Raw genomic sequence first — 27300 nt, forward strand, 5'->3', positions numbered from 1 at the left:
TAAGGTCTACACATGTTGTATTCAGCACACGTGACAAAAAAACTTTGATTTGACAATCCTCAAACAAAATGGAGCATACATAACTTAAACAATGTATTTACATTGGGTCTAATGTGTGTGTGAGAGGGAGGCATGTTTTTTAAAAGCACACAGAATTTCCTCAAACTATACAAATTAAGCAAGTCTTTTACAATATCAATAACACTTTGATTTGATAGATATTTAGAGTAATTATGTAGATATTGAGAATGGATATGTAGGAATAGATATCTCAAATCCTAAAATCAAATTGAGCAAACATAAAATAAACAAGTAAATACAACTCATTTACACTGGGGATAATGTGTGTGAGTGTGTATGACAGAGAGAGAGTGTGTGTTGTGTTTTATTTTTCCTTGTCAGCCACCCATCTCTGCTTTCTCAGAGATGAGTCTGTCAGGCACTGGTGGAGTGCATGGCAGATCTGAAAGAGAGATGCACAAAGTGAGAGTAAGTATACAGCTCAACAACATGTTTGTGTGCACATCTGTTGGTGTGAGTGAGCATATGCAACATAATTCTTGTAAATTACCTGTATCCATCTGGGTCTCCTCAATAGTATCTCCCTTCATGGCCAGTGTAGTAGGAACTGGTGCAGCCGGTAAATGAAATACCACAGCAGAGGACTGCTGTGACTGCAGCTGAACTGCTGGGGGTGGCAGATCTAAAAGAGAGAGGCACAATTTTCTTAACTGACAATAATCATACAGACTGAATGAGTGTAAGGCCTAGATTCAATCAGATCAAGAGTTAACCGGTGATTGCCGACACCTGCATAGCTGATGTTTTGGCGGTGTCTAAGGTGTAAGTGTATTGATCTGTCAAATCGGTAAGCAGCAGCTCTTGATCATTGTCATGTAAATACACCGTCCTACTCGCGTTACATGTTCAGAACTAGAAAGTGTAGGTTATATAGTAGAAATAACGACTCTCAAATTCAAAATCATTAAACTAAATAATGAGGATTTCTATCAGCCTAATTGATGTGTAGATTACATCTCAAATTCCAGTGTTCTAACTTGTAAACAGGGCTGCATGAGATTTCTATTACGACTCCGTGCAGGCAATTGCCTCTTTAGGTATAATGCCAGGAGACGCTTGTGAATTTGACAGCTCTAACACAGTTCCACCTCAGACACCGCCAAAACAACCGCTATGTGGATGTCGGCTAAAGCAGATGTGATTGAATAGAGCCCCAAGTGAGGGAGAGTGTGCATGGGTGTATACATGCATGTGATGATTACCTGTATCACCTGTCGTGGCTGGTGTAGCAGGTGCAGGGGCAGACGACTTCAGCTGTGAGGACTGTGGTTGAGGTAATAGGGATGTCAGATCTAAAAGAGAGAGTAAGAATTTTCTTAAGTTAATATAATTATACAACAAAACAGAATGAGTGATTGAGTGAGTGAGTATACGTGTGTGTGATAATTACCAGGATCACATCACACTGCTTCAGGTCTACAAGCCTCTGGAAGTTCCAGCGTGCCACTCCAGGCCTGGAACAGCTTGGTTGAATCATTGTTACCGGTCACCCACCGAGCCTGGTTGGCAGATTTGAAAGATAGGCACAATATTTATTTAATGACAAAGCCTTGACTTCACACTAACCTAAACAAAACAGACTATGGGAGGCACACAGTAGTACATAAAGCCTTGACTACATGGAACTCTATTCCACATCAAGTAACTCATGCAAGCAGTGAAATTAGATTAATAAAAACAGATAAAAATACACCTTAAGGAACAGCGGGGACTGTGAAGGGAAACACAGGCATACACACAATAACATATGCCCTGTACACACACGTACACATGGATTTTGTGTTGTAGATATGTGGTAGTAGAGTAAAGGCCTGAGGGCACACAATGTGTTGTGAATGTATTGTAATATTTTTCAAATTGTATAACTGCCTTAATTTAGCTGGACCTGAGGAAGAGTAAGCTAATGGGGATCCATAATACAATACAAAAAATGTATTAAGTTTGTGTGTACCTGGCAACCACGCAGCAGACTTCATTTTATTCATTTTTGTACCTTTATTTAAACTAAGCAAGTCAGTTAAGAACAAATTCTTATTTACAATGACGGCCTACACCGGCCAACGCTGGGTGAATTGCGCGCCGCCCTATGGGACTCCCAATCCCGGACGGTTGTGATACAGCCTAGAATTGAACCAGGGTGTCTGTAGTGACGCCTCAAGCACCGAGATGCGGTTCCTTAGACTGCTGCGCCACTCGGTGTTATTATGACTTAAAGTGTCAACCTGACCACATCCTTGAAGTAGGACATTCAGTGATTAGCTTCAGAAAAAATGTACTATCAACAGTGTATAATAAAAAGGATATTAAATATTCAGATCTGGATTGACAAGTAGGCTAAATCATGTGAAGCTACAAACCTCTAAGGCTTAGTCTACACTCAAGTTAAATAAAGGATGCAAGGCATGAGCTCTAGGACCATGCCTCAGGACTACCTGGCCTGACGACTTCTGGCTTTCCCTGTCTCCAGTCCACCTGGTCGTGCTGCTGATCCAGTCTCTGCTGTTTCTGTCTGCAGCTATGGAACCCTTTTACCTGCTCTGGACTCACCGAAGGAACTACCTTGTCCCAGACATGCCGGTTGATCCTGTCTCTCTACGGGACCTTCTGTCTCAACCTCTAAATGCTCAGCTATGAAGAGCCAACTGGCATTTACTCCTGAGGTGCTGAACTATTGCACCCTCTTTAACCACTGTGATTATTATTTGACACTGCTGGTCATCTATGAACGTTAAATGTCTTGAAGAACGATCTGGTCTAAATGGCTGTACTCTTTTATAATCTCCACCAGCACAACCAGAGGAGGTCTGGCCACCCATCAGAGCCTGGTTCCTCTCTAGGTTTCTTTATAGGTTCCTGCCTTTCTAGGGAGTTTTTCCTAGCCACTGTGCTTCTACGTCTGCATTGCTTGCGTTTTGGCGTTTTAGGCTGGGTATCAGTATAAGAACTTTGTGGCAACTGCTGATGTAAAAGGGGCTTTATAAAATACATTTGATAGATTGCTTGTATATGCTGCTATTCATGTCAGTAACTCTAAATATGACATTGAGTTATCTTACATGTACCTTAAGCCAACACTTTTTCCTGGTCTTTCCTGGGCTTCAGGTTTTGGAATGAAGGGCCTAGAGAATTGTAATATTAACAATAATTAGTGTCCACATTTATGAATGAATGAAATTCAATTTGGGTTAGCTGTGTATCTCATCTGATTGAGATGTGCTGATGATATACTGTATATTTCTATTTTCTTAAAAAATTTGCCACCAAACCACACAATTCTATCTAGCGAGAGTGCACACAATCGTTAGATTATTTTACCAAGTCAAAAAATAACCTCATTTTGTCAAGGGAGACCTGGAAAAGACAGAGCTCTCAAGTAAAAGGCATATCCATAGCAGCAGCTATGGTATGGATAAGGACAATAGCTGTGTTTGAATACTCATACTAACCGCAATATAGTATGCTTATTGGTCATAGTATGGATATAGTTAGTATGCCAAAAGTTCCCGGATGTCGTACTAAATTTAAAGGTTAATAAAATGTTGAACAATGTAATGACTTTTCAAATAAATGACCTTACACGTTATGTAGCCTGACAATTTTTTTAGCTATGCTGTCCTTACGAGCCACATAGCATACCATTACAGCAGTAACATTATGTACCCGTATGTTAGTTGGCTACTTATACATCAAACTTGCCAGTATATTAACTATAGGCTAACCAACATTTATTGACTTGATTATTCCCGTCACTCTTAGCTAAATTGTATTGTCGTTGTGCGTTCTCAATGGACATTCGGGTACTTTCGTAAATTCACTCTGGCTATCTGCTCCGATTTCAGAGCACTCTCCTCTGAGTGTACAAGAGCGCAGAATAATGAATTTACGAGCGCTAACACCCATTGAATATGGCATTTGTCTGTAAAAATACTGTAATGACCTGACTAGATCATAAATGAACAATTGTCCAGACAGAGGCTTGAGTTTGCGAATTGACGGTTTATTAAACCAACTTTACACAGGCTACTGTTTGGGCCGTAGCACACGCCAAATAGATGACAGATACCCACAAGCCAATCGTGACCTTCTCTTGTGAAGCCCAGACGTAAGAGGGAGAGAACAAAGGCTGAACCTGGTCTTAACTTCCAATGCTCCACCCCCCTGCCCAACCCCCCTCCACGCCACTCCGCCAACCACCAGGATGCCCGGCATCAGAACATTCCAGGCATTCCCGTGATTGGCAGATAGCAGGTTGATTGACATGTCGGACCCCGCGAACACCGGGTACTGGTCAGTACAACACAACCACCTCCTAGCCTAGCACATAACACACAGCTGTCTGTGCGGGTCGCTACACAGCCCCCCCACTACAAAGCCCCTCGTCCCCGAGGGAACAAACAAAGTCTCTGAAGCGACCCGGAGGTCTCCTTTGCCTGCGTGGCCGTGATGGTCGCAGAGTGCCCCTCTGGGAACCAGGGGATGAAGGCAGGGATATGGGGGACAAGGAAGCGGGAACGGGTAATACAGTCCGTGGCTCTGGGGAACCACGCGGTGACACAGGGGGAGACAGGGGAGTGGGCTGTCTGGAGCCTTGTCTGCGGCACCTGAGGGTGGGTGCCTGGAGAATGTCATTGCCAGAGAGGGGAATTGTGGGGGTTCCTGGGGTTTGGGGAGAAGAGGCCCCTCTGTATGGGGCTAACCTGTCCCAGTGCAGTGCCACCTTTCTCCCCCTGGGAGGAAGCTGCACCGGTACACAACCTCCCCTACCCTCTCCAGGACACTGCAGGGTCCCACCCAGTGACTGTCCAACTTGGGCATCTGCCTTTTTCCTTAGGGGCTGTAGACCCAGACCAGCTCCCCAGCCACAAAGTGCCTTCCCGGGTGTGCACGTCATAGTTCCTTTTCTGCCTCACACCTGCATTCATCAGCTGCTCTCTGGCGAAGGTGTGGGCTGTCTCAGGCGGTCCTGGAGTCTCCGGGCATACTCCGGCCCCGGAGGAACATGAGGGCTATCCAGGGGCCGACCAAACGCCATCTCCGCAGGGGTGCGGATCTCTCTCCCCAGCATGAGGAGGGCAGGCGTGCAGGAGGTGGTCTTGGACAGCGGAGCGGCATGCCATGAGGACCATAGGCAGGTGCTTGTCCCAGTCACGCTGGTGTTTGGAAGAGACGATGGCCAGCTGCTGTCCAAGCGTTTTGTTGAAGCGCTCCACAAGGCCATCACTTTGAGGATGGAGAGGAGTAGTGCGGGTCTTGTGCATACCCAGCCTCTCACACATGGTGGCGAACACACGGGACTCAAAGTTTCTGCCTTGGTCGCTGTGGATGGACTCTGCAGCTCCAAACCTGCTGAACATCCCCGCTGTCAGGGCGTCGACGATGGTCTCTGCCTCCTGGTCAGGCAGAGCATAGGCCTCGGGCCATTTTGTGAAATAGTCCATGGCCGTGAGCACCCAGCGGTTTCCACTGTCTGTGGTGGGGAACGGCCCAACTACATCCACTCCCACCCTCTCCATGGGAGCCCCACTGGGAACTGTTGGAGCTGAGCATGAGAGCGGCCTGGGGGGCCCTTTCTCGCTGTGCAGTTGTCACAGCGGCGACAAAAGTCCTCCACATCCCTCTTGTGCTGCCCCCAGTAGAAGCCCTGACGGAGACGGCGCAGTGTTTTTGTGACCCCAAAGTGTCCAGTCCCCACCCCCCCATGAGTACTCTGGAGCACAGCCTCCCGCAATGCTTTTGGGACCACCACCTGCCACCTCTCCTCTCCCGTAGCTGACTCCTTCCATGCCCGCTGTAGCACGCCATCAGCCAGCCGCAGTCTCTCAAACTTCGACCACAACCCTTTGGTCGCGAGTGAGAGCGCTGTCACCTCTTCCCATGGTGGCCTCACCTGCGCCTCTACCCACTGTAGCACTGGCTGTAGGTCTGTGTCCCGTCCCTGCTGCTGCCGCCATTCAGCCACGTCGACAGTCTGCAGCTCACAGCAGACAGGCCCGCTCGCCCGACACACTGTGGCACAGACACCCTCCTCTGCCCGCAGCTCTCTCTCCCGTCCCTCTCTCCGTTCACAGTGGCGGCAGCCGTCTGCAGTACAGGGCCGACGGGACATGGCGTCGGCGTTGGAGTGGCGTGCCCCTGCCCTGTGCACCACCGTGAAGTCATACGGCTGAAGCTCCTCCAACCAGCATGCCACCTGCCCCTCTGGCTCTCTGAAAGACATGAGCCACTGGAGAGCAGAGTGGTCAGTCCTTACAGTAAAGGGCAGACCACCCAGGTAGTACTTGAAGTGTTTGACGGAAGCCACAACAGCCAAGAGCTCCCGCCGGGTGACACAGTAGCGGCGCTCATGTTTGTCAAATGTTTTGCTGAAGTACGCCACCACTCTCTCCCCCTCTGGCCCTACCTGGGCCAGCACCCCACCCATGCCCACATTGCTCGCGTCTGTGTCCAGGATAAAGGGCAAGGTGAGGTCAGGGGGGGCGAGCACGGGGGCCTCGATCAGTGCACGTTTGAGGGTGTTGAACGCCTCCTCACACTCCACTGTCCAAGTGAAAGCCTTGTCCTTCGGCAGCAGGCGGTTCAGTGGAGCAGCAACGCTTGAGAAGCCCCGTACAAACCTCCTGTAGTACGAGGCCAGGCCCAGGAAGCTCTTCAGCTGACGCTGGTCGGTGGGGGTGGGCCAGTCTCTGACAGCCCCTACCTTGTCCTCCATGGTGCTGATCCCCTCATTGGGACTGGCAGGTGCCCCTCCTCTCCTAGTGGAGAACGCAGTTTTGGCTCTGGCCTCTGGGGAGAGGGGCACCTGCCAGTAGCCGCTGCGGAGGTCTAGTGAGGAGAACCAGGAGGACCCCCTAACCAGGTCCAGCGACTCATCGATACGTGGTATGGGGTATGAGTCCTTCCTGGTTACCTCATTCAGCCGCCTGTAGTCCGCACAGAACCTCAGCTTGCCCCCCTTCTTCGGAACCATGATGACTGGCGCCGACCAGGGGCTGTCTGAGGGCTCAATGAAGTCTGCCCGCTGCATCTCCAACACAGCCTTGTCTGCCGCCTCCTGGCGTGCCAGCGGGATACGGCGGGGACGCATCTTGATGGGTCGAGCATCACCTGTGTCGATCTCATGCTGCACCAGATGGGTCTGACCCACCTCTTCCTCACTCAACGCAAAGCTGTCTCTGAATTCAAACAGCAACTGCCACAACCGTCCCTGCTGCTCGGGGTCAAGACCAACACAGTTCCTCCCCCATATCTCCCTCACTGCAGACAGTGTCCTCTCCTCTCCCATCTGGGGTAGCTGGGCTGGGGGGGTGCGGCCCGGGCTCACAGAGGGCTGTGTCATGGAGGTAGCTGGGGGAATGTAACACACCGCCGTAGGTGACAGGGGGACTGGGGAAAAGTCACACACAGCTGTGGGGGAGGGGGCGCAGCCATGAGTCTCTGCTGCTTTAACTGTTGGAGTACTGTTTGTTGGGTTGAGTGAATGTGACATTAGGGGGGGCCATGGTGACTTCTGTCCCTCCATGGAAGCTCAGTGTGCCCCTATTTAGGTCTAACTGGCAGCCTGTGCTCCTAAGAAAGTCCAACCCCAGGATACAAGGGTCCTGCACAGCCGCCACCCACACAGGATGACGCACAGTCCTGCCCCCTACTGTCAGAGTCATTATTCCCTTCCCTTTCATGGGTGCCAGCTCACCTGTGACTGTGCGGAGCTGCACAGTTGTAGGCTCACACTGAGTCCAACCTGGCACAATATCTGGCCTCACCAGGGTTACTGTGGACCCAGTGTCCACCAGGGCGGAGCAGGGCACCCCCTCCACAGTGACAGGGACATGACAAAAGTCCCCAACACAGGTCCGGCCCACCACAACAACAAGCTCCATCCGCTTGCCCTCGTCTGCTTCTGGGGGAAGTGGAGCCTTGCTTCCTCGTCTGTGCCGGTGGGCTCCTCCTGAAGATGATGGTGGTTGGGATAGAAAGCCAGGGGTCCGCACTACCCCGGTCTATGCGGACCCCGAGCCGTTTCCCTGAGCTCTGGGGGACATGGGGCAATCTCGGCGCAGATGGCCTGGCTGGCCACAACCCCAGCAGACCCTGGGACCAGGGCTTGTGTTTCGTGCCGCCTGTAGCGACACAGCCCGAATGAGTTCTGTCATTTCGGCCACCCAAGCAGGCTTTTCCGGCTCCGGGCTGCTCTGCCCCCCAGCTCGCACAGAGGGTGTGTCTCCCTGCACCCCCACCAAAGCCCCAGCTGAAGCCCCAGCCCACACCAGCTCCCTCTCCAAAGCCATCTCCAAGGCTGTCTGCAATGACTCAGGATGAGCCAGCTGGGTCTGTATGCGCAGCTCCGTAGGGGAGAGCGCCTGTATGAACTGGTCCCGTGCTAGCTCGCTCTGCACGGAGGGGGCATGTGAGCATATGCCCGCCGAGAGAGGCTCTCAATGTCATTAGCTAGCACCCGTAGAGGCTCTCCAGGCTGCCTGCGTCTATTACTCAGTTCGGAGCGCAGTAGCCCGGGCTGTACACACTGTCCATAGCGCCTCCTCAGTGCTCCCACTAGAGCACCATAATCATGCCTGTCCTCGGGGCTAATCAATATCAAACAGGCCAGAGCTTCATCCGTGAGGCATAAAGCCAACTGCAGTGCCCTTTCTTCATCCGACCACCCCCTAAAATGAGCTAACAGTTCAAACTGAGCATGAAAAGCTTCCCAATCCGCCTTACCGGAATACTTCGGGGTCTTAACAGATACGGACGCAGCCGGGAACTGGGCGCCGCCATGTTTGTTTACATCCTGAGCCCCAGATTCCTCGTCACGCCGCGTCGACGTCGCCACTTCGGTCCGCCCACCAGAATCCGCGTGAAATACACTCGACGAAGCACTCATGCCCGCTTCAGCCGCCATCACTCTAACGTCCTTCCTCAAGCGGCCTCTGCGCTCCGACGCCCTGGCGATCTCCTCAGACAGAACCCCCGACGTCCATTCACACGCACCTCCTTGGCCATAAGGTGCCTTTTTCCACCAGGAGCAACGCCTCTCTCGCAGATTAAAAACAATAAATGATCAATGGTGAGTGTGAAGATAATTACTCGTCAATAGTTAATTCAATCAGTTGATTTTTCGCACCATCATGACTGAAAAGCCGTGACAGCCGCAATTAACTTGTGAAGTAATTTTGCGCCACCTTAACACTATTGGAATTCGATATAAACCTTTAAATATGTATGTAATGAGACATTAACTCTTTATAGTGTTTTAAAAAACATTTTAGAGGTTATAAAATGGACAAATCGGGTGAAAAAAGGCTGTTTCCCCACATGTTAACCCACTGTCCCTAGGCCGTCATTGAAGATAAGAATTTGTTCTTAACTGACTTGCCTAGTTAAAGGTAAAATAACAAATGACACATCTCTCACTTTCACGCAGTAGCTTTCCGCTTCCACCCGACATTTTAAAAAAGACATTGCGGAGCTCCATTGCTATCTTCAATCATGTCGAGGCGGGCAGCATGAAGGTCTCGTCATTGATTTTGCTGGAAAGTGGAGAAATTGTGCTTTATAATGGTATTCATATTACAGTTGATCTGGAAGTATTCAAGCACTAAAATAAGGTAAAGTGTACGGAATATAGCGATGTACAAAAGTTCGATGTTTAGTTAATGTTAGCTTAGCTAGCTGCAAATAAACAACCAATCAACTGATAACTAGTTCATTGCCTCCCGACGTGGAGCCCAGTTTCGTAATATGACCATATTCCCGAGCAGCTTGCCGTAGTTTTGAAGTAATCACGAAAAAACAGGCATTATTTGAGGTTATTTCCCACCCTGCCAGCTCCTATTAGTTCCATAGATATTTTGTACAAAGTCGACTTCCTACCTAATACATAGCGTCCTGTCAGCCTGACTAGTCATACTAGCCTCGAAGTCACTCGTTTTATCATTCTCAGTATATTAATCATATTCCTATAGCTTTTTTATATAAATTCAGTTTATCCGTTCAGTTAGTGATTTTTGCAATTCGATTGTGTTCTGTGTCTTTTGTCTCTTAGCTAGCTATTAACGCCCTAACTAGTAAGGTGGCTAGCAATTAGCCAACCATGGCAGTGTTCTACTCAAGGCGCGTGCAAGAGCTGCCAAATATAAGTGAGGGATGTACATCGTCTGGCCAAGACCAGTAGCAAAGCACTGAACTTCAAGTTGGAAAAAGGACTCGAACTTCAAGTTGGAAAAAGGACTCAAACTTTGTCTCCAGTTACCTTTCCAACTATGAAGGCAAGTTGCCTATCAGACCAGACAAGGACGTTTATTCAAAGCTGTGATGTAGTTTAAGACATGCCTTTTACAGTAGCTAGCTAACATGATTGCTCATTATTTTTATTCCAGTTTTGAACAGGGACAGAGTGACAGGAGAGGTCAGCATAAGGGCTTGCTGTGACAGGTACATGAGGGAAAATGAGAAACCACACAGTTTGTGTAGGGTGACACATAGTTCACCATAAGGAGACCCCACCATTCCCCTCATTGCCCCCGAATAGCTACAGACTGGAGAACAACTTTTAAGGCTGCACATTTGTGTTCAGTGAAGAAGACCATCTTCACATAGACTATTCAGGTGAGAGAATACATGGAGACCCAGTGGTGTTCTCACTAATTAGAGAGAAGGGTGACTGGTACTACTTGTGTACATGCAAAAGTTCTTAGGCAGGAAAGACTAAATAACAAGGGACGGGCTCCTTTATCTTTCAATGAATGAAAGAGAAACAAACCAACATATGTCTGTGCAATTAATTAATCATTCAAAATAATTCAGTTAAATGTTTATGTTCTCTTGTCACTGTAAATAAAAAACTCTAACATTTTGTTTGGAGTATAACAGAGGTGTTTATTACCAATAAATGGACTACAGGGTGTTAGACAAAGTGGACGGTCAAAGCAAAAAAAGGAAAGATGCATTGCAGTAGTAACTCCTTGGCCCACGCCTTCACAAGAGTCTCACACTGGTAGTTTGGTGAGAAGTCAAGCCACAACCCAGATTCAGTTGATGCTTCCCATCAGTGACACGAGGATCTCTTGGACATGGTTGTTATTCCACTGGAATAGCAAAGGTACTGCTCCCTTCAGATGTCGAAGCCCACTAGAAGGTATAATGAAATCTTAATTTCCTAACTTTAAATAAAGATGCCGCACCAACTAACGTTAACGTCGTTAGCACTAACGTTAACTAGGTACTGGTAGCTAACGTTTGCTAGCTAAAGAGACAAAAAGACAGAACACAATCAAATTACAAAAATCACTAACTGAATGGATAAACAGAATTGAATGAGTGATTAAAATAAGGTTATAGAAATTATTATGTTAATATACCGAGTTAATGATAAAACGAGTGACTTCGAGGTTAGTATGGCTACAATCAGGCTGACAACGCGATTGGGACAGGAAGCTATGTATCGGGTAGGAAGCTGAGCTGAAGTGGGCTTTGCTTCGTTGTGCAAAAGGTCAATTGAGCACCGTGGCACCAACTCGCCTTCCATTCTATAATTTTAGTTATTGCAGAAAAAATAGTATTACATACAAGAAGTATACAAGACAATGATAACATATGCTAGGGGGTACAGATTATACAAAGACCTTGAGGCACACATTGTTTTAACAGCTTTCATATTAGTAGAATGGTCTTAATGTACTGTGTGAATTCCTTATAGAAAACAGAGTTTTTATAATGTTTACTGAATTTACGTTTATGAATGACATTTTTCCATTAGTACAATTAGATTTGAGGTAAAATAGTTTTTCTTTACCCTTTTTATAGTTATGGAAACTGAACAGCACATTCTCCCATAAACAAAAGTCATCAACTATTAACAAGTATAAAACTAGGAATATCTTTCCATAATGTATTTACATGTAGACAATGCCAAAATAAATGCAAAACGGTTTCTGAATGCTCAACACAAAAAGTACAATTAATGTTTTTAGTTTCTTCAATTCAAATGTTCTTTGTCACATGCGCTGAATACAACAGGTGTAGACCTTGCAATGAAATGCTTACTTACAAGCCCTTAACCAACAATGTAGTTAAGAAAATACCCCCAAAAATAGAACAAATAATTAAAGAGCAGCAGGAAATGACAATAGCAGGGCTATATACATGGGCTACCAGTACAGAGTCAATGTGTGGGGGCACCGGTGTCGAGGCAATTGAGGTAATATGTACATGTAGCTAGAGTTATTAAAGTGACTATGCATAGATAAGAGTAGCAGCAGCTTTCCAGATTGGGGGGAGGGGCATTTGATTAGGTGTTTTATGGCTTGCGGGTAGAAGCTATTTAGGAGCCTCTTGGACCTAGACTTGGCGCTCCTGTACCGCTTGCCATGTGGTATCAGAGAGAACAGTGTATGACTGGGCTGGAGTCCTTGACCATTTTTAGGGCCTTTCTCTGACACTGCCTAGTATAGGAGGTCCTGGATGGCAGGAAGCTTGGCCCCGGTGATGTACTGGGCCATACGCACCACTCTCTGTAGTGCCTTTCGTTCAGAGGCCGAGCAGTTGCCATACCAGGCAATGATGCAACCTGTCAGGATGCTCTAGATGGTACAGCTGTAGATCGTTTTGAGGATCTGAGGACCCATGCCAAATCTTTTCAGTCTCCTGAAGGGGAATAGGTTTTGTTCCCTCTTCACCACTGTCTTGGTGTGCGTGGACCATGTTAGTTTGTTGGTGATGTGGACGCCAAGGTACTTGAAGCTGTCAACCTGCTCCACGACAGCCCCGTCGATGAGAATGGGGTGTGCTCGGTCCTCCTTTTCCTGTAGTCCACAATCATCTCCTTTGTCTTGATCAAGTTGAGGGAGAGGTTGTTGTCCTTGCACCACACGGTAAGGTCTCCTGACCTCCTCCCTATAGGCTGTCTCATCGTTGTTGGTGATCAGGCCTACCACTGTTGTCATCGGCAAATTTAATGATGGTGTTGGAGTTGTTCCTGTCCGTGCCGTCATGAGTGAACATGGAGTACAGGAGGGGCCCCTGTATTGAGGATCAGCATAGCGGATGTGTTGTTACTACCCTTATCACCTTGGGGTGGCCCGTCAGGAAGTCCAGGATCCAGTTGCAGAGGGAGGTGTTTAGTTACATGGTCCTTAGCTTAGTGCCCACGAAGCTCATCACTATGGTTTTGAACGCTGAGCTGTAGTCAATGAATGGCATTCCAACATAGGTGTTCCTTTTGTCCAGGTGGGAAAGGGCAGTGTGGAGTGCAATAGAGATTGCATCATCTGTGGATCTGTTGGGGTGGTATGCATATTTGGGTGGGTCTAGGGTTTCTGGGATAATGGTGTTGTGAGCCATGACCAGCCTTTCAAAGCATTTCATGGCTACAGACGTGAGTGCTATGGGTCGGTAGTCATTTAGGCAGGTTACCTTAGTCCCTGTCCCCAAGAACACTATGGTGGTTTGCTTGAAACATGCTGGTGTTATCACACAATTGTCCGGGAAAACTTGTGCTTTTTCCGTGGTACTTTCCTCGAAGCGAGCATAGGAGTAGTTTAGCTCGTCTTGTAGGCTCGTGTCACTAGCCAGCTCTCAGCTGTGCTTCCCTTTGTATTCTAATAGTTTGCAAGCCCTGCCACTTCCGACGAGCGTCAGAGCCGGTGTAGTACAATTTGTTCTTAGTCCTGTATTGGCGCTTTGCCTGTTTGATGGTTCGTCGGAGGGCATAGCGGGATATTTTATAAGATTTCAGATTAGAGTCCCGCTCCTTGAAAGCAGCAGCTCTACCCTCTTGAACTAACAAATACCATCAAAGGATACGTTACAATTTACATTAACGAACACCTTATGAAACAGCTGTGAAAACCAATCTAGCAATATTTTAGACTTAAATGCATAACCATTGATATTCCTTTGGTACATGTGTGTCAATTTACTTTCATATTTGTTGTACACTCTCATGGCAATCAGATTGAAATACAGAATTCTGGTGTGCGGAATGAAGAAGGGTATTGTGTGGATGGGAGGTTCTGCCTGTCACTGGTTTTTCAACAGGTAGTGGACTCGAAGAGGGAAACTGTCCATGTGCTGATGCCCTCTTTGTTCTGAGTGTTTGCAGTGTTAATGTGAGCTACACAGATTAGCTAAAAACACTATGTGCCCAGTATGATAGTTGTCTTGCTCTTTCTTAGCAGATAATGACAACTTGACAATAACAGTAGCTGATGTAATGAAAAGTTGGAGGGTGGTTGGTAATGGATGACATTAGTGGGATGGCAGGTATCCTACTGGTTAGAGCGTTAGGTTACTAGATCAAATCCCCGAGCTGACATGGTAACAATCTGTCGTTCTGCCCCTGAACAAGGCAGTTAACCCACTGTTCCTAGGCCTTCATTGAAAATAAGAATTTGTTCTTAACTGAGTTGCCCAGTTAAATAAAGGTAAAATAAATAAATTGGGTAGATCCATGTCTGGGTGTTAGGTAGAACCCCTAGGTCCTGGAGAACAGGAACAGAGCAAAGGGAACAGAGTAGGAGACAGACGTAAGCAAGCAAACACAGGTTAAATTATTATCAGGTATGTAAAAATACAGTTATTGAATTATTTTTAATTAAAACGTTAGATTAGACATGCAATAATGACCCAGTGGGTCAGAAGTTTACATACACTCAATTAGTATTTGAAAGCATTGCCTTTAAATTGTTTAACTTGGGTCAAATGTTTCGGCCTTCCACAAGCTTCCCACAATAAGTTGGGTGAATTTTGGCCCATTCCTCCTGACAGAGCTGGTGTAACTGAGTCAGGTTTGTAGGTCTCCTTGCTTTCACACGATTTTTCAGTTCTGCCCACCCATTTTCTATGGGATTGAGGTCAGGGCTTTGATGGCCACTCCAATACCTTGACTTTGTTGTCCTTAAGCCATTTCGCACCAACTTTGGAAGTATGCTTATATTCACCTTAACGGATGTTGACCCCAGCTAGAAGCGAAAGAGCACCAAGCTTTCCCAGGTCTCGCCTTCCTTTCGTCCTTCTTCTAGTCCCAATTCATTCACCTAGATGTCGAAGCACTTGGTCCCCTTGATTCTTCTCAGGTGGCTCTCCATAGTCCATGTTCAGTCTCAACTTGATTGATAATAGAAATAAATGCAATTATTTTATATATAAGCAATGTATTTGTAATATCTCTTGGAAGACCAGAAAATAAATGAACAGCGGACAATCATTTTTACCTGGTCAAAAACCTCCACATCCTTCTCAGTCTGTGCCAGAAGGTGGTCTTCGAAGGTGATCTGGTTAAACAACTTCCACCACATCAGGTGGAGTGTCAGTGATCTCAAAGTCTGTTATCCAGAAACAGCAAAAGGAAAAACAAAAAAGTGTATACTACAGTATATGCAATGTTATTGTATACAATTGCATTGTTTACATCAGTTAACTGCTGCGGCTCCCCTCCATATAGCAGGCGATAGAGTGAATTAGCTATTTCAAATCAAACTTGCGCCAAATACAACAAGTGTAGACCTTAACGTGAAATGCTTACTTACAAGCCCTTAAGCAACACTGCAGTTCAAGAAGAGTTTAAGAAAATATTTACCACAGTAACACAATAACATAACAATAATGAGGCTATATACAGGGGTTACCGGTACAGAGTCTGTGTGTGGGGCGTACAGGTTAGTTGAGATAATTTGTACATGTAGCTAGGGGTGAATTGACTATGCATAGATAATAAACAGCGAGTAGCAGCATTGTAAAAAACAAATGGGGGGGGTCAATGTAGCAGCAGCAGCGTATCTAGTCTCCTAATAATTGCATAACGGTGCAAGTTAGGCACGTCATCTTTCTGTTTTTTATTGAACCTTTTAACTAGGCATGTCAGTTAAGAACAAATTCTTATTTAAATGACGGCCAAACCCTAACTATATTTTTGTTGGTCCTGTCAATGTTGAGTGATCCCACATGCCTCAGCACACACAGGTTACTTTCCTGCTTGCAAATGTGTGCTTAAAGTGGGGATGTTTTCATAGTATTTCTGATTCTTAACTCACCACCACCAATTAATTTAATTTACATGTGGCTAAATGACTATCGCCCCGTAGTACTCACTTCCATCATCATGTAGTGCTTTGAGAGACAAGTCAAGGACCAAATCACCTCCACCCTACCTGACACCCTAGACCCACCCCAATTTGCTTACCGCCCCAATAGGTCCACAGACGACGCAATCACACTGCACACTGCCCTAACCCATCTGGACAAGAGGAATACCTATGTAAGAATGCTGTTCATTGACTACAGCTCAGCATTTAAAACCATAGTACCCTCCAAACTTGTCATTAAGCTTTAGACCCTGGGTCTCGAGCCCGCCCTGTGCAACTGGGTACTGGACTTCCTGACAGGCTGCCCCCCAGGTGGTGAGGGTAGGTAGCAACATCTCCACTCCGCTGATCCTCAACACTGGGGCCCCACAAGGATGCGTTCTCAGCCCTCTCCTGTACTCCCTGTTCACCCATGGCCATGCACGCCTCCAACTCAATCAAGTTGGCAGACGACACTTCAGTGGTAGGCTTGATTACCAACAACGACGAGACGGCCTACAGGGAGGAGGTGAGGGCCCTCGGAGTGTTGTGTCAGGAAAATAACCTCACACTCAACGTCACTAAAACAAAAGGAGATGATTGTGGACTTCAGGAAACAGCAGAGGGTGCAGCCCCCTATCCACATCGACGGGACAGTAGTGGAGAAGGTGGAAAGTTTTAAGTTCCTCGGCGTACACATCACGGACAAACTGAAATGGTCCACCCACGCAGACAGCGTGGTGAAGAAGACGCAGCAGCAGCGCCTCTTCAACCTCAGGAGGCTGAAGAAATTCGGCTTGTCACCAAAAACACTCACAAACTGCACAATCGAGAGCATCCTGTCAGGCTGTATCCACCGCCTGGTACGGCAACTGCTCTGCCCACAACCGTAAGGCTCTCCAGAGGGTAGTGAGGTCTGCACAATGCATCACCGGGGGCAAACTACCTGCCCTCCAGGACACCTACACCACCTGATGTCACAGGAAGGCCAAAAAGATCATCAAGGACAACAACCACCTGAGCCACTACCTGTTCACCCCGCTATAATCCAGAAGGCGAGGTCAGTACAGGTGCATCAAAGTGGGGACCGAGAGACTAAATACCAGCTTCTATCTCAAGGCCATCAGACTGTTAAACAGCCGTCACTAACATTGAGTGGCTGCTGCCAACATACTGACTCATCTCTAGCCACGTTAATAATGAAAAAAACGATGCTATTATCTGAGGATAGCACCTCCGTAAACAAGAGAACATATTTCAACCCTGCAGGCGCGACACACAAAGCAGAAATAAAAATATAAATCATGTCTTACCTTTGACGAGCTTCTTCTGTTGACACTCCATTATGTCCCATAAACATCACAAATGGTCCTTTTGTTCGATTAATTCCGTCCATATATATCCATAATGTCCATTTATTTGGTGCGTTTGATCCAGAAAAACACTGGTTCCAACTTGCACAACGCGACTACAAAATATCTCAAAAGTTACCTGTAAACTTTGCCAAAACATTTCAAACTACTTTTGTAATACAACTTTAGGTATTTAAATAATCGATAAAATTGAAGACTGGATGATCTGTGTTCAATACAGGAAGAAAACAAACTGACGCTAGCTTTCTGGTCATGCGCCTCAATCAAACAGTACACATGAAGTGACCCTTGTTTTGAACAGGGCTACTTCTTCATTACACAAAGGAAAAACCTCAACCAATTTCTAAAGACTGGTGACATCCGGTGGAAGCGGTAGGAACTGCAAGCAAGTCCCTTAGCAATCTAGATCCACATAGATATTCCCAATGAAAACCCATTGAAAAGAGTGACCTCAAAAAATAAATCTGAATGGTTTGTCCTCGGGGTTTCGCCTGCTACATAAGTTCTGTTATACTAGCAGATATGATTCAAACAGTTTTAGAAACCTCAGTGTTTTCTATCCAAATCTACTAATAATATGCATATCTTATCTTCTGGGGATGAGTAGCAGGCAGTTGAATTTGGGCATGCTTTTCATCCAAAATTCAAAATGCTGCCCCCTATCCAAGAGAAGTTAAACAATGCCACTTTATATAATGTTTACATACCCTACATTACTCATTTCATATGTATATACTGTACTCTACCATCTACTGCATCTTGCCTATGCCGTTCGTCCATCGCTCATTCATAATTGTAGTTTTTAGTTGTGAAAACTTTAGGTTAGATTCCTTGTTAGATATTACTGCATGGTCAGAACTAGAAGCACAAGCATTTCGCTACACTCGCATTAACATCTGCTAACCATTATCCCAAGGGCATAAGATGGGTGTCTTTTAAGTGTTTGGACCGCAAGCAACATGTGGCCAGAATAATATGCACCGCTACCTGTTTATAGCGTTTTTTTTAATGGGGAAATCAGAGTAGCGCCACAAAACCAACCAGTGGCCGGAATTCTATTACATCCGGGTTAGTTTAGAAACCTTGACAATGCATGGGAAACTGTTTAGCGAAATAATCCCGCGAGAGCATGAAGTAATGCAAGAGTTGTGGATTTGATTCCCACGGGACCAGTATGAATAAAGTATGAAACTGTATGCACAGATAAGGGCATCTGCTAAATGACTAAAGTGTAATGTAGCATCTTAGCTAAGCCTAACAGTAACCCTTTTCCTAACCCAAACCTCATTCTTTTAACCTGCCACATTAATTATCCTAACCTGTTGTATTAGTAGACTTCTTGCCATCCAGGACCTGTATACCAGGCGGTGTTGGAGGAAGGCCCAAAAAATGGTCAAAGACTCCAGCCACCATAGTCATAGACTGTTCTCTCTGCTACCGCACGGCAAGCGGTACTGGAGCGCCACGTCTCCTGAACAGCTAATGAAATGGCTACCCGGACTATTTACATTGTCCCCCTCACCCACATTTTTACACTGCTGATACTCTGTTTATTATCCATGCATAGTCGCGTCACCTCTACCTACATGTACATATTACCTCGACTAACAGGTGTAAGTAAGAGTTTCACAGTAAGGTCTACACAGTATTCAGCGCGTGTGACAAATACAATGTGATTTAGTTCTCCTAACCTGCTATGTTACTTCTAACCTGCTATGTAAAAAAAAACATAAATCCCAACAAACCATCAGTATCACCACACCTACACTGATTACCAATTGCACACACTAACTGCTTATTGTCATTTGGTGGCGTTTCACTCTAGCAGTCTGACTCAGGTGCACATGATTTTAACTAATCAAGGAGAACATTTGAACCTGCGAAGTTGGTTGCCAAACACCAAATAAGCCAAGACGGCTGTGTTTACACAGGCAACCCAATTATTTTTTTCTACTAATTGGTATTTTGATCAATTACATCAGGTCTTTTTTGTATCAGATATTTTTCAGAGCTGATCTGATTGGTCAAAAGACCAAGTGAACAAAAAAATCTGAATTGGGCCATCCTAGCAGCAGCATTTGGGAGTCCACCAAGGTGACTTTATTTTCAGTTGTTTTTTGAGGTAGAGTAATGGGCCTCACTTACACCCTATCTGACTAAATAATGCCATAGAGAAAGAGGTAGGTGAAGGGGAGTTATCTTTGTTCATTGGAAATGGTAGATATTAATATTGTGTGGTAGCCAGGCTCCGCAAGGGTAGATTCTGAAAATGGAAAAGGTTCATGGGAAGAAGATTAAAAGCCATGTCCCTGGTGCTTATGCTAGATTGAGGGGAGTCATCACTGGGGTCCCGATATCTATGTTCACAGATGATGTTAAAGATAATGTGAAGGAAGGCAGAGTGATTGAGCCAGAAGGTTGATCAGTAGGAAAGAGGGTAAAAGGTTATCAGTGATGATGCTGAGGTTTGAGAAAGTATTGTTGGGAAAAGTACAGATAGGGTTCCTTAATTTCAAAATGAGAGAATTTGTCTCATGCACTGCTGTGTTTTAAATGCCAAAGAATGGGACATGTAGCTGTTCAATGTAAAGGAAAGGAATGAAAAGATGTGCCCCTCCACACTTGGCAGATGATTACGGTGAATGTGGAAGCAATGTGAAGGTTAAGTGCAGTAATTGTGGGAGAGAACACTGTAACATTTGGTGGATGTCAGGTACAGAGAGGCTCAGAGAAAGGATCAGTCAAGATGTATCATTTGCAGAGGCCGTAGAACAGATTGTTAGAACTACAGTGTGGCCCATTGGCGCTTAAATGGATGCACCTGTAGTAAGTGGACCTACTTTCAGACTGATGGATCTGACATGGATGTACCTGTAGTAAGTGGACCTACTTTCAGACTGATGGATCTGACATGGATGTACCTGTAGTAAGTGGACCTACTTTCAGACTGATGGATCTGACATGGACGTACCTGTAGTAAGTGGACCTACTTTCAGACTGATGGATCTGACATGGATGCACCTGTAGTAAGTGGACCTACTTTCAGACTGATGGATCTGACATGGATGTACCTGTAGTAAGTGGACCTACTTTCAGACTGATGGATCTGACATGGATGTACCTGTAGTAAGTGGACCTACTTTCAGACTGATGGATCTGACATGGATGTACCTGTAGTAAGTGGACCTACTTTCAGACTGATGGATCTGACATGGATGCACCTGTAGTAAGTGGACCTACTTTCGGGGCTGGTGCTTCTGATGGTCCTGGCAGGGTTTTGAGGCCTGTTCAGAAATCTTATGCTCATGAATGTGTGGTGTCAAAGGCCACTTTGATAATGATTTTTTTTTAATTAAAAATGGATTTTATTGGTAAGACTATAAATACGACTCTGGTTGTGCAAGTCAGAAATGCCAGGTTGAAGGTTGTTGAGATGTCAAAAGAGATATTGGGGTAACAGATGTTCAGCATATCAACCACAATTTCAACAGTAACAAGGGTGGAGTGTTTCAGCATGATATAGATCAAGTTTAATGGGTTTGGGAAGAGTTTTGGGGGGATGGTGTGGTAGAAGTTGAGGATTTATTTGGTTTAGTTTTTTTTTTTTTTTGTAGTTCAGAATTGGGCATATGATCATTGATCGTACATTCCAAAACAGTAGGTGGCAGCATGCACTTTAAATGTTGGTTTGTGGACCGCTATGATATCATAGAGGTGGAGTAATCCCACAGAACAATGACAGATATTTCACCGGAGGTATAAATGTGGATTATCTGCTTGGTGTTTCCACCCACTACCAAATATGAGAGAAGGTGGAACGAGATGGATTTTGGCTGACATTCTGCACAAGTTCTCATCAATGAAATATTTGATCTCAATACAATTTTTCTGTTCTCAAAACTAGAATATGTTATGAACAGAGTGGACAAAGTTTTGTAGCGTTTACCCTTTTGTAAAAGTTGTTAAATTGAGTTGTTTAGGAGTGCAAAGGCGTATTGAGTTATTGCACATGTGCGTTTCAGAGCAGTCTTTCCCTAACGGAAATAAGCAGATAGGATCTCGCTAGCTCGTGCTTGGCTCTGCCCACCCCCTTTCTTGTTCTGCCTACTGACTCATTTGTTCCCATTTTAAATAACAGGCTGTGGTTTATCTTGGTTTAGTTGTAGTACATCTTTGGTAATCTTTTTCCCTTTTTGTATCAGTATAATGGGTTGATTATTGTAGTCCAGTTTGGGGCGGAATGCAACATATTGGATGCCAATGCTGTTAAACTCCGAAGCTTTCCAAAAAATGTATTTGTCCAGTAGATTAGTTACAGCTCTGACTCACTGTAGGCAAGCACTGCGTTATAGACTACTCTGGACTTGATCACAATAAACATTTTGAAACTGAATGTGATCTTACAAGAAGTGGTCTTATTTTGATTTGTCTGCTTTTTTGTCATTTATTATAGCCTACCACTGAACAACGCCTAAAACGGGAAGGTAAAATGTCCATATTTGATTTATTCTGTTATAATGCTGTATGCCATGTTTTAGCGTTGTACCAGCAGTGTCCTTCTGATATAGCCTAAGTGTGAATGCTGGCAGATCTTTTGTCACTAACAACAACATTAACTGAATCTTTATCACACTTTTAGTTATTTGAATCCAAGAAAATGGTGTCTGGTGAGTATATTTCATTGTTTGATTTAAGTGTTGGCAATGAAACTGCTTTGTCTAAGAAAAATATTGCATTAGTTAACCATAATGATGATGACCCATGTATGTTTGTTCCTCTATTTAGTATCTGTGATTGCCATGGCAGTTGGAACAGGTAAAGTATCCTTCAATCAATTCTTCTAAGAATGAACAGTTGCAGATACGTCTGTAAAAACGGCTAGCTGGAGCCATCTGCGATTGGCTGTACATGCCCTCACCCATTAGTGACTTAATGCTACTTTGGTCTGACACCACCACATAATGCAGACCCCACTACAGGCGGTCCGGCAAGAACCAGGCAGATATGTTCATATCCAGAGTATTAACACACACACACACTCTTCAGTTATTCAGGAATAGACTTGTTCTAAAATGAAAGAAACCTGTATAGATATGACAGTATTAATATATATTTGTACGTAGATATAAACTCAGCAAAAAAATAAACGTCCCTTTTTCAGGACCCTGTCTTTCATAGATAATTTGTAAAAATCCAAATAACTTCACAGATCTTCATTGTAAAGGGTTACAACACATGCTTGTTCAAAGAACCATAAACAATTAATGAACATGCACCTGTGGAACGGTCGTTAAGACACTTAATTGCCTACCGTCTGTAAGCTGTTAAGGTCACAGTTATGAAAACTTAGGACACTAAAGAGGTCTTTCTACACCAAAAGAAAGATGCCCAGGGTCCCTGCTTATCTCTGTGAATGTGCCTTGTGCATACTGCAAGGAGGCAAAAGGACTGCAGATGTGGCCAGGGCAATAAATTGCAATGTCTGTACTGTGAGACGCCTAAGACGGCTCTACAGGGAGACAGGACGGACATCTGATCATCCTCGCAGTGGCAGACCACGTGCAACTGCACAGGATCGGTACAGGATGGCAACAACAACTACCTGAGTTACACCAGGAACGCACAATCATTCCATCAGTGCTCAAACTGTCCGCAATAGGCTAAGAGAGGCAGGACTGAGGGCTTGTAGGCCTGTTGTAAGGCAGGTCCTCACCGGCAACAACGTCGCTGGACCAGACAGGACTGGCAAAAATTGCTCTTCACTGACATCACGGTTTTGTCTCACCGGGGGGATGGTTGGATTCACGTTTATGGTCGAAGGAATGAGCGTTTACATGGAACCCAAACCGGCTGCGTGCGTGCCATACATTTATTTTGTCCCCCCACACAACATGATCATGACACGCAGGTTAGAATATCAAAACAAACTGAACCAATTACAGTAATTTGGGGACATGTTGAAAAACATGAAACCTTTATGGCAATTTAGCTAGCTGGCACTTGCTAGCTAATTTGTCCTGGGATATAAACATTGAGTTATTTTACTTGAAATGCACAAGGTCCTCTACTCTGACAATTAATCCACACAAACGGTCAACGGAATCGTTTCTAGTCATCTCTCCTAGGCTTTTTCTTCTCTTGACTTTATATTGCGATTGGCAATAAATTAGGTGCATTCATAAATTAGGTGCATTACCGCCACCAACCTTGTTTGTATTTCAGTCACCCACGTGGTTATAACCAATGAGGAGATGAGAGAGGCAGGACTTGCTGTGTGATCTGCGTCAGAAATAGAACTGACTTCTATTTTAGCCCTTGGCAATGTAGACGCTTGTTGGCGCGCGCGCAGTGCAATAATTGAATAATATAGATTTCTAAATTTATTTTGCAACGCATGTGACGTGACGCGAGTGGTGTAGTCAGCCTGTTACACTGAGTGAGATCGATTTGGAGGTGGAGAGTCCGTCATGGTCTGGGGCGGTGTGTCACAGCATCATCGGACTGAGCTTGTTGTCATTGCAGGCAATCTCAACGCTGTGTGTTACAGGGAAGACATCCTCCTCCCTCATGTGGTACTCTTCCTGCAGGCTCATCCTGACATGACCCTCCAGCATGACAATGCCACCATGCACAGAATGAGCAGTATGGCTGATCTCCTGCAAGACAGGAATGTCAGATTTCTGCCATGGCCATCGAAGAGCCCAAATCTCAATCCCATTGAGGACGTCTGGGACCTGTTGGATCGGAGGGTGAGGGCTAGGGCCATTCTCCTTCAGATATGTCTGGGAACTTGCAGGTACTTTGGTGGAAGAGTGGGGTAACCTCTCACAGCAAGAACTGGCAAGTATGGTGCAGTCCATGAGGAGGAGATGCCCTGCAGCACTTAATGCAGCTGGTGGCCACACCAGATACTGACTAACTTTTGATTTTGACCCACCTTTTGTTCAGGGACACATTCCGTTTCTGTTAGTCACTTCTGTGAAACTTACTCAGTTTGTCTCAGTTGTTGACTCATGTTCATACAAATATTTACACATGTTAAGTTTGCTGAAAATAAACGCAGGTGACCAAGAGGACGTTTCTTTTTTTGCTGAGTTTATATATATCTCATCTCTCTCTCAGGAACAAAGGATATTCACATAGCAGCATATACAAATCAACAAACATATGAACTTTTCTCTAGATAGAGAGAGGGAGAAACTTACTCTGGCAGGCTAGATTTATGCCCCTTTCTCTGGTCTGGTGGAGACCTGATCTGTCTGGTGCAGCAGAGTCGAGTCTTACTCCTCAGAGGACCGTCTGAGTCTTCTAGCAGGTTCTAGAACTTCCCATGGTTTAACTAACAGTAGTGTGAACTATGAAAGCGCAGCGGTTGTGTGGACTATATAAATACTCCATTGTCAAAACAAATGTTTGTTAAAATTTAAACAACCGTGTGGAAAGACCCGTCTGCATTCTGCACTGTAATTTTGCCCTCTTGCACATGACAGTAGTGCCATATCTCCTTATGGGAGGTGTGACCCAGAACTCCTGTGTTTTGGTCTGCAAGTTAAAAGGTTTGTTTGGACCTGACAGGTACGGCGGCAGTGCTCATTGCCCCTGTTGCTTTGGGAGCGATGGGATTCGGTGCTGCTGGGGTTGCAGCTGGATCAACCGCAGCAGGCATGATGTCTTCTGCAGCCGTGGCCAATGGAGGTGGGGTAGCAACAGGGAGTCTTGTTGCTGCTCTACAGTCAGCAGGTAAAGACAATACAGTTTATTTTTCAATGTAATGTAAATAGTTGGAAACTGAATTTATCAGGACTGTCTTGTGGTCATGATTTTAACTAGTGGTTTGGACTTAAATTGGACTTATCTCGTTGTTCCTCTAGGAGCTGCAGGACTCACCGGTGTGGCCACAGCTGTTGTGGGAAGTGTCGGCGCGGCAGCCGGTGGAGCGGTGGGGTGGGTGTCCTCTAAGTTCAGGGGGTGACCTCAATATTCAGCCGTATTGACGCTGGGGTCTCATCCTCGCTATGATTACATTGATAATAAAATTGATTATACTTCAAATGTGTCTTTGTCCCGTACTGTATGTGCTGAGCTTTAGGATAGAGAAGTTGACTATAGCATAGTGTTGAAGCTACTGAATGTTTCCATTGATTTCTGACTGATAAAGAGGATGTGTTGATTAGTGAATGTGAAAGATCAGTGAGTATTGCAATGCTTTGCTGAAGTAAATATATTTTACATTTGTCAAGGAGGTTGTAGTTATTGGTCAATTCAATTTCTGTATGAAATTACATTTGTGATTGCAGATTTATAAGCTAAAAAAATAATGGTAGGCCAACTAATGTGGATGGGGGCCCATTCCTAAGTGGTGCAGTGGTCTAAGGCACTGCATCTCAGTGCAAGAGGCACCACTACAGTCCCTGGTTTGAATCCAGGCTGTATTACATTTGGCCATGATTGGGAGCACAATTGTCCCAGCGTTGGCTGGGGTAGGCTGTCATTATAAGAATTTGTTCTTAACCGACTTGCCTCGTTAAATAAATAAATCAGTTCATTGTCCTGATTTGACATTTCTTTGAGATCACTGATTTGGGCATTTACATGTAAAATATCATATTCACTTCCAGTCTTTTTAATAGAAAATGCATGATCTTTGACAGTGGCTAGGTAAACCAACCCAAAGTGTGGAATGTACTATTTCTGCAAACAGGCCTGCATTTTGTGCATTGTGTGGACTACCCTTTTAAGTAAGCGGGAACCAGTGTGCAAAATCTGGTTGAAAAGATGTCAATATGATTTATTTTTGTGATGTCTTATTCTGGTCACAAACTGATAAATTCCCTTTAAAATGTTGGGGTCTTTCTAAGGACCAGAATATTACATTTTTCTGACCGTATGACCAGTTGGTCATAATTGTGACCTCTATCTGACCAGCTGGCCATGAATCTGACCACTATATTATGTAATCTCATGTTCTAAATGAGATGCCTAACCTGGTCATTTGGAAATGTTTAATTTTACAAGGGTGACCTAAAGTCCCTGAGATCCTTTCACCAATTTGTGAGTTCCTTTACAATGCACCTGCGGCTGTTCCAGATGACTATGATCATGCTCTCCATAGCCGATGTAAGACCCTTAAACAGGTAAACATTCACAAGGCCACAGACGGATTACCAGGATGCGTACTCGGAGCATGCACTGACCAGCTGGCAAGTGTCTTCACTGAGATTTTCAACCTGTCCCAGTCTGTAATACCTACATGTTTTGAGTAAACCACCATAGTCGCTGTGCCCAAGAATGCCAAGGTAATCTGTTTAAATGACTACCGCCCCGTAGCACTCATCTGTAGCCATTAAATGTTTTGAAAGGGTGGTCATGGCTCACATCAACACCATCGTCCCAAAGACCCTGGACCCACTCCAATTCACATACTGCCGCCACAGATGACATAATCGCTGTCCTTTCCCAACTGGACAAAAGGAACACCTACGTGAGAATGCTGTTCATTGACTACTCAAATTTGCTTTGTTAAAATCCCCAGCTTCAATAAATGTGTCTGATGAGACAAAAATAGAGCTTTTTTTCTAAACTCCACTCACTGTGTTTGGAGGAAGAAGAAGAATGAGTACAACCCCAAGAACACCATCCAAACCGTGAAGCATGGAGGTGGAAACATCATTCTTTGGGGATGCTTTTCTGCAAAGGGGACAGGACGACTGCACCGTATTGAGGGGAGGATGGATGGGGCCACGTATCGCGAGATCTTGGCCAACAACCTCCTTCCCTCAGTAAGAGCA

General features: G+C 45.2%; 1 protein-coding gene and 1 long non-coding RNA gene across 4 annotated transcripts; one reads left to right on the plus strand and one right to left on the minus strand.

Moving 5' to 3' along the window:
- LOC135561906 (uncharacterized) lies at positions 1–9580 on the minus strand. Of its 2 annotated transcripts, XR_010459777.1 has the most exons (6): positions 9493–9577; positions 3144–3200; positions 1472–1580; positions 1284–1373; positions 572–703; positions 1–463 (listed from the first exon to the last, which is right to left on the minus strand). It is a non-coding gene; the product is annotated as an uncharacterized LOC135561906 (long non-coding RNA). The 2 variants fall into 2 exon arrangements; XR_010459778.1 differs by lacking the exon at positions 3144–3200 and having other exon boundaries at positions 9493–9580.
- Positions 8973–26062, plus strand: LOC115146291 (interferon alpha-inducible protein 27-like protein 2A). Of its 2 annotated transcripts, none has more exons than XM_029688286.2 (6): positions 8973–9145; positions 21966–21996; positions 22152–22179; positions 22298–22327; positions 25088–25252; positions 25384–26062. In XM_029688286.2, the coding sequence occupies exons 3-6, from the start codon at positions 22170–22172 to the stop codon at positions 25482–25484; spliced, it is 306 nt and encodes a 101-aa protein (XP_029544146.1). In that variant the 5' UTR covers positions 8973–9145; positions 21966–21996; positions 22152–22169; the 3' UTR covers positions 25485–26062. The 2 variants fall into 2 exon arrangements, with proteins under 2 accessions (XP_029544146.1, XP_064860327.1); XM_065004255.1 differs by lacking the exon at positions 8973–9145 and adding an exon at positions 9599–9686.
- The last annotated feature ends 1238 nt before the right edge of the window (positions 26063–27300 follow it).

Source organism: Oncorhynchus nerka, linkage group LG18, assembly GCF_034236695.1.
Source record: "Oncorhynchus nerka isolate Pitt River linkage group LG18, Oner_Uvic_2.0, whole genome shotgun sequence".
NCBI lineage: Eukaryota > Metazoa > Chordata > Actinopteri > Salmoniformes > Salmonidae > Oncorhynchus > Oncorhynchus nerka.

What these genes read in the sequence shown, in the direction of transcription:
- LOC115146291 (XM_029688286.2), top strand. An exon ending in TGCCATGGCAGTTGGAACAG is followed by an intron (nt 22,328 to 25,087) that starts GTAAAGTATCCT and finishes TGGACCTGACAG; the next exon opens with GTACGGCGGCAGTGCTCATT. An exon ending in TGCTGCTCTACAGTCAGCAG is followed by an intron (nt 25,253 to 25,383) that starts GTAAAGACAATA and finishes TTGTTCCTCTAG; the next exon opens with GAGCTGCAGGACTCACCGGT.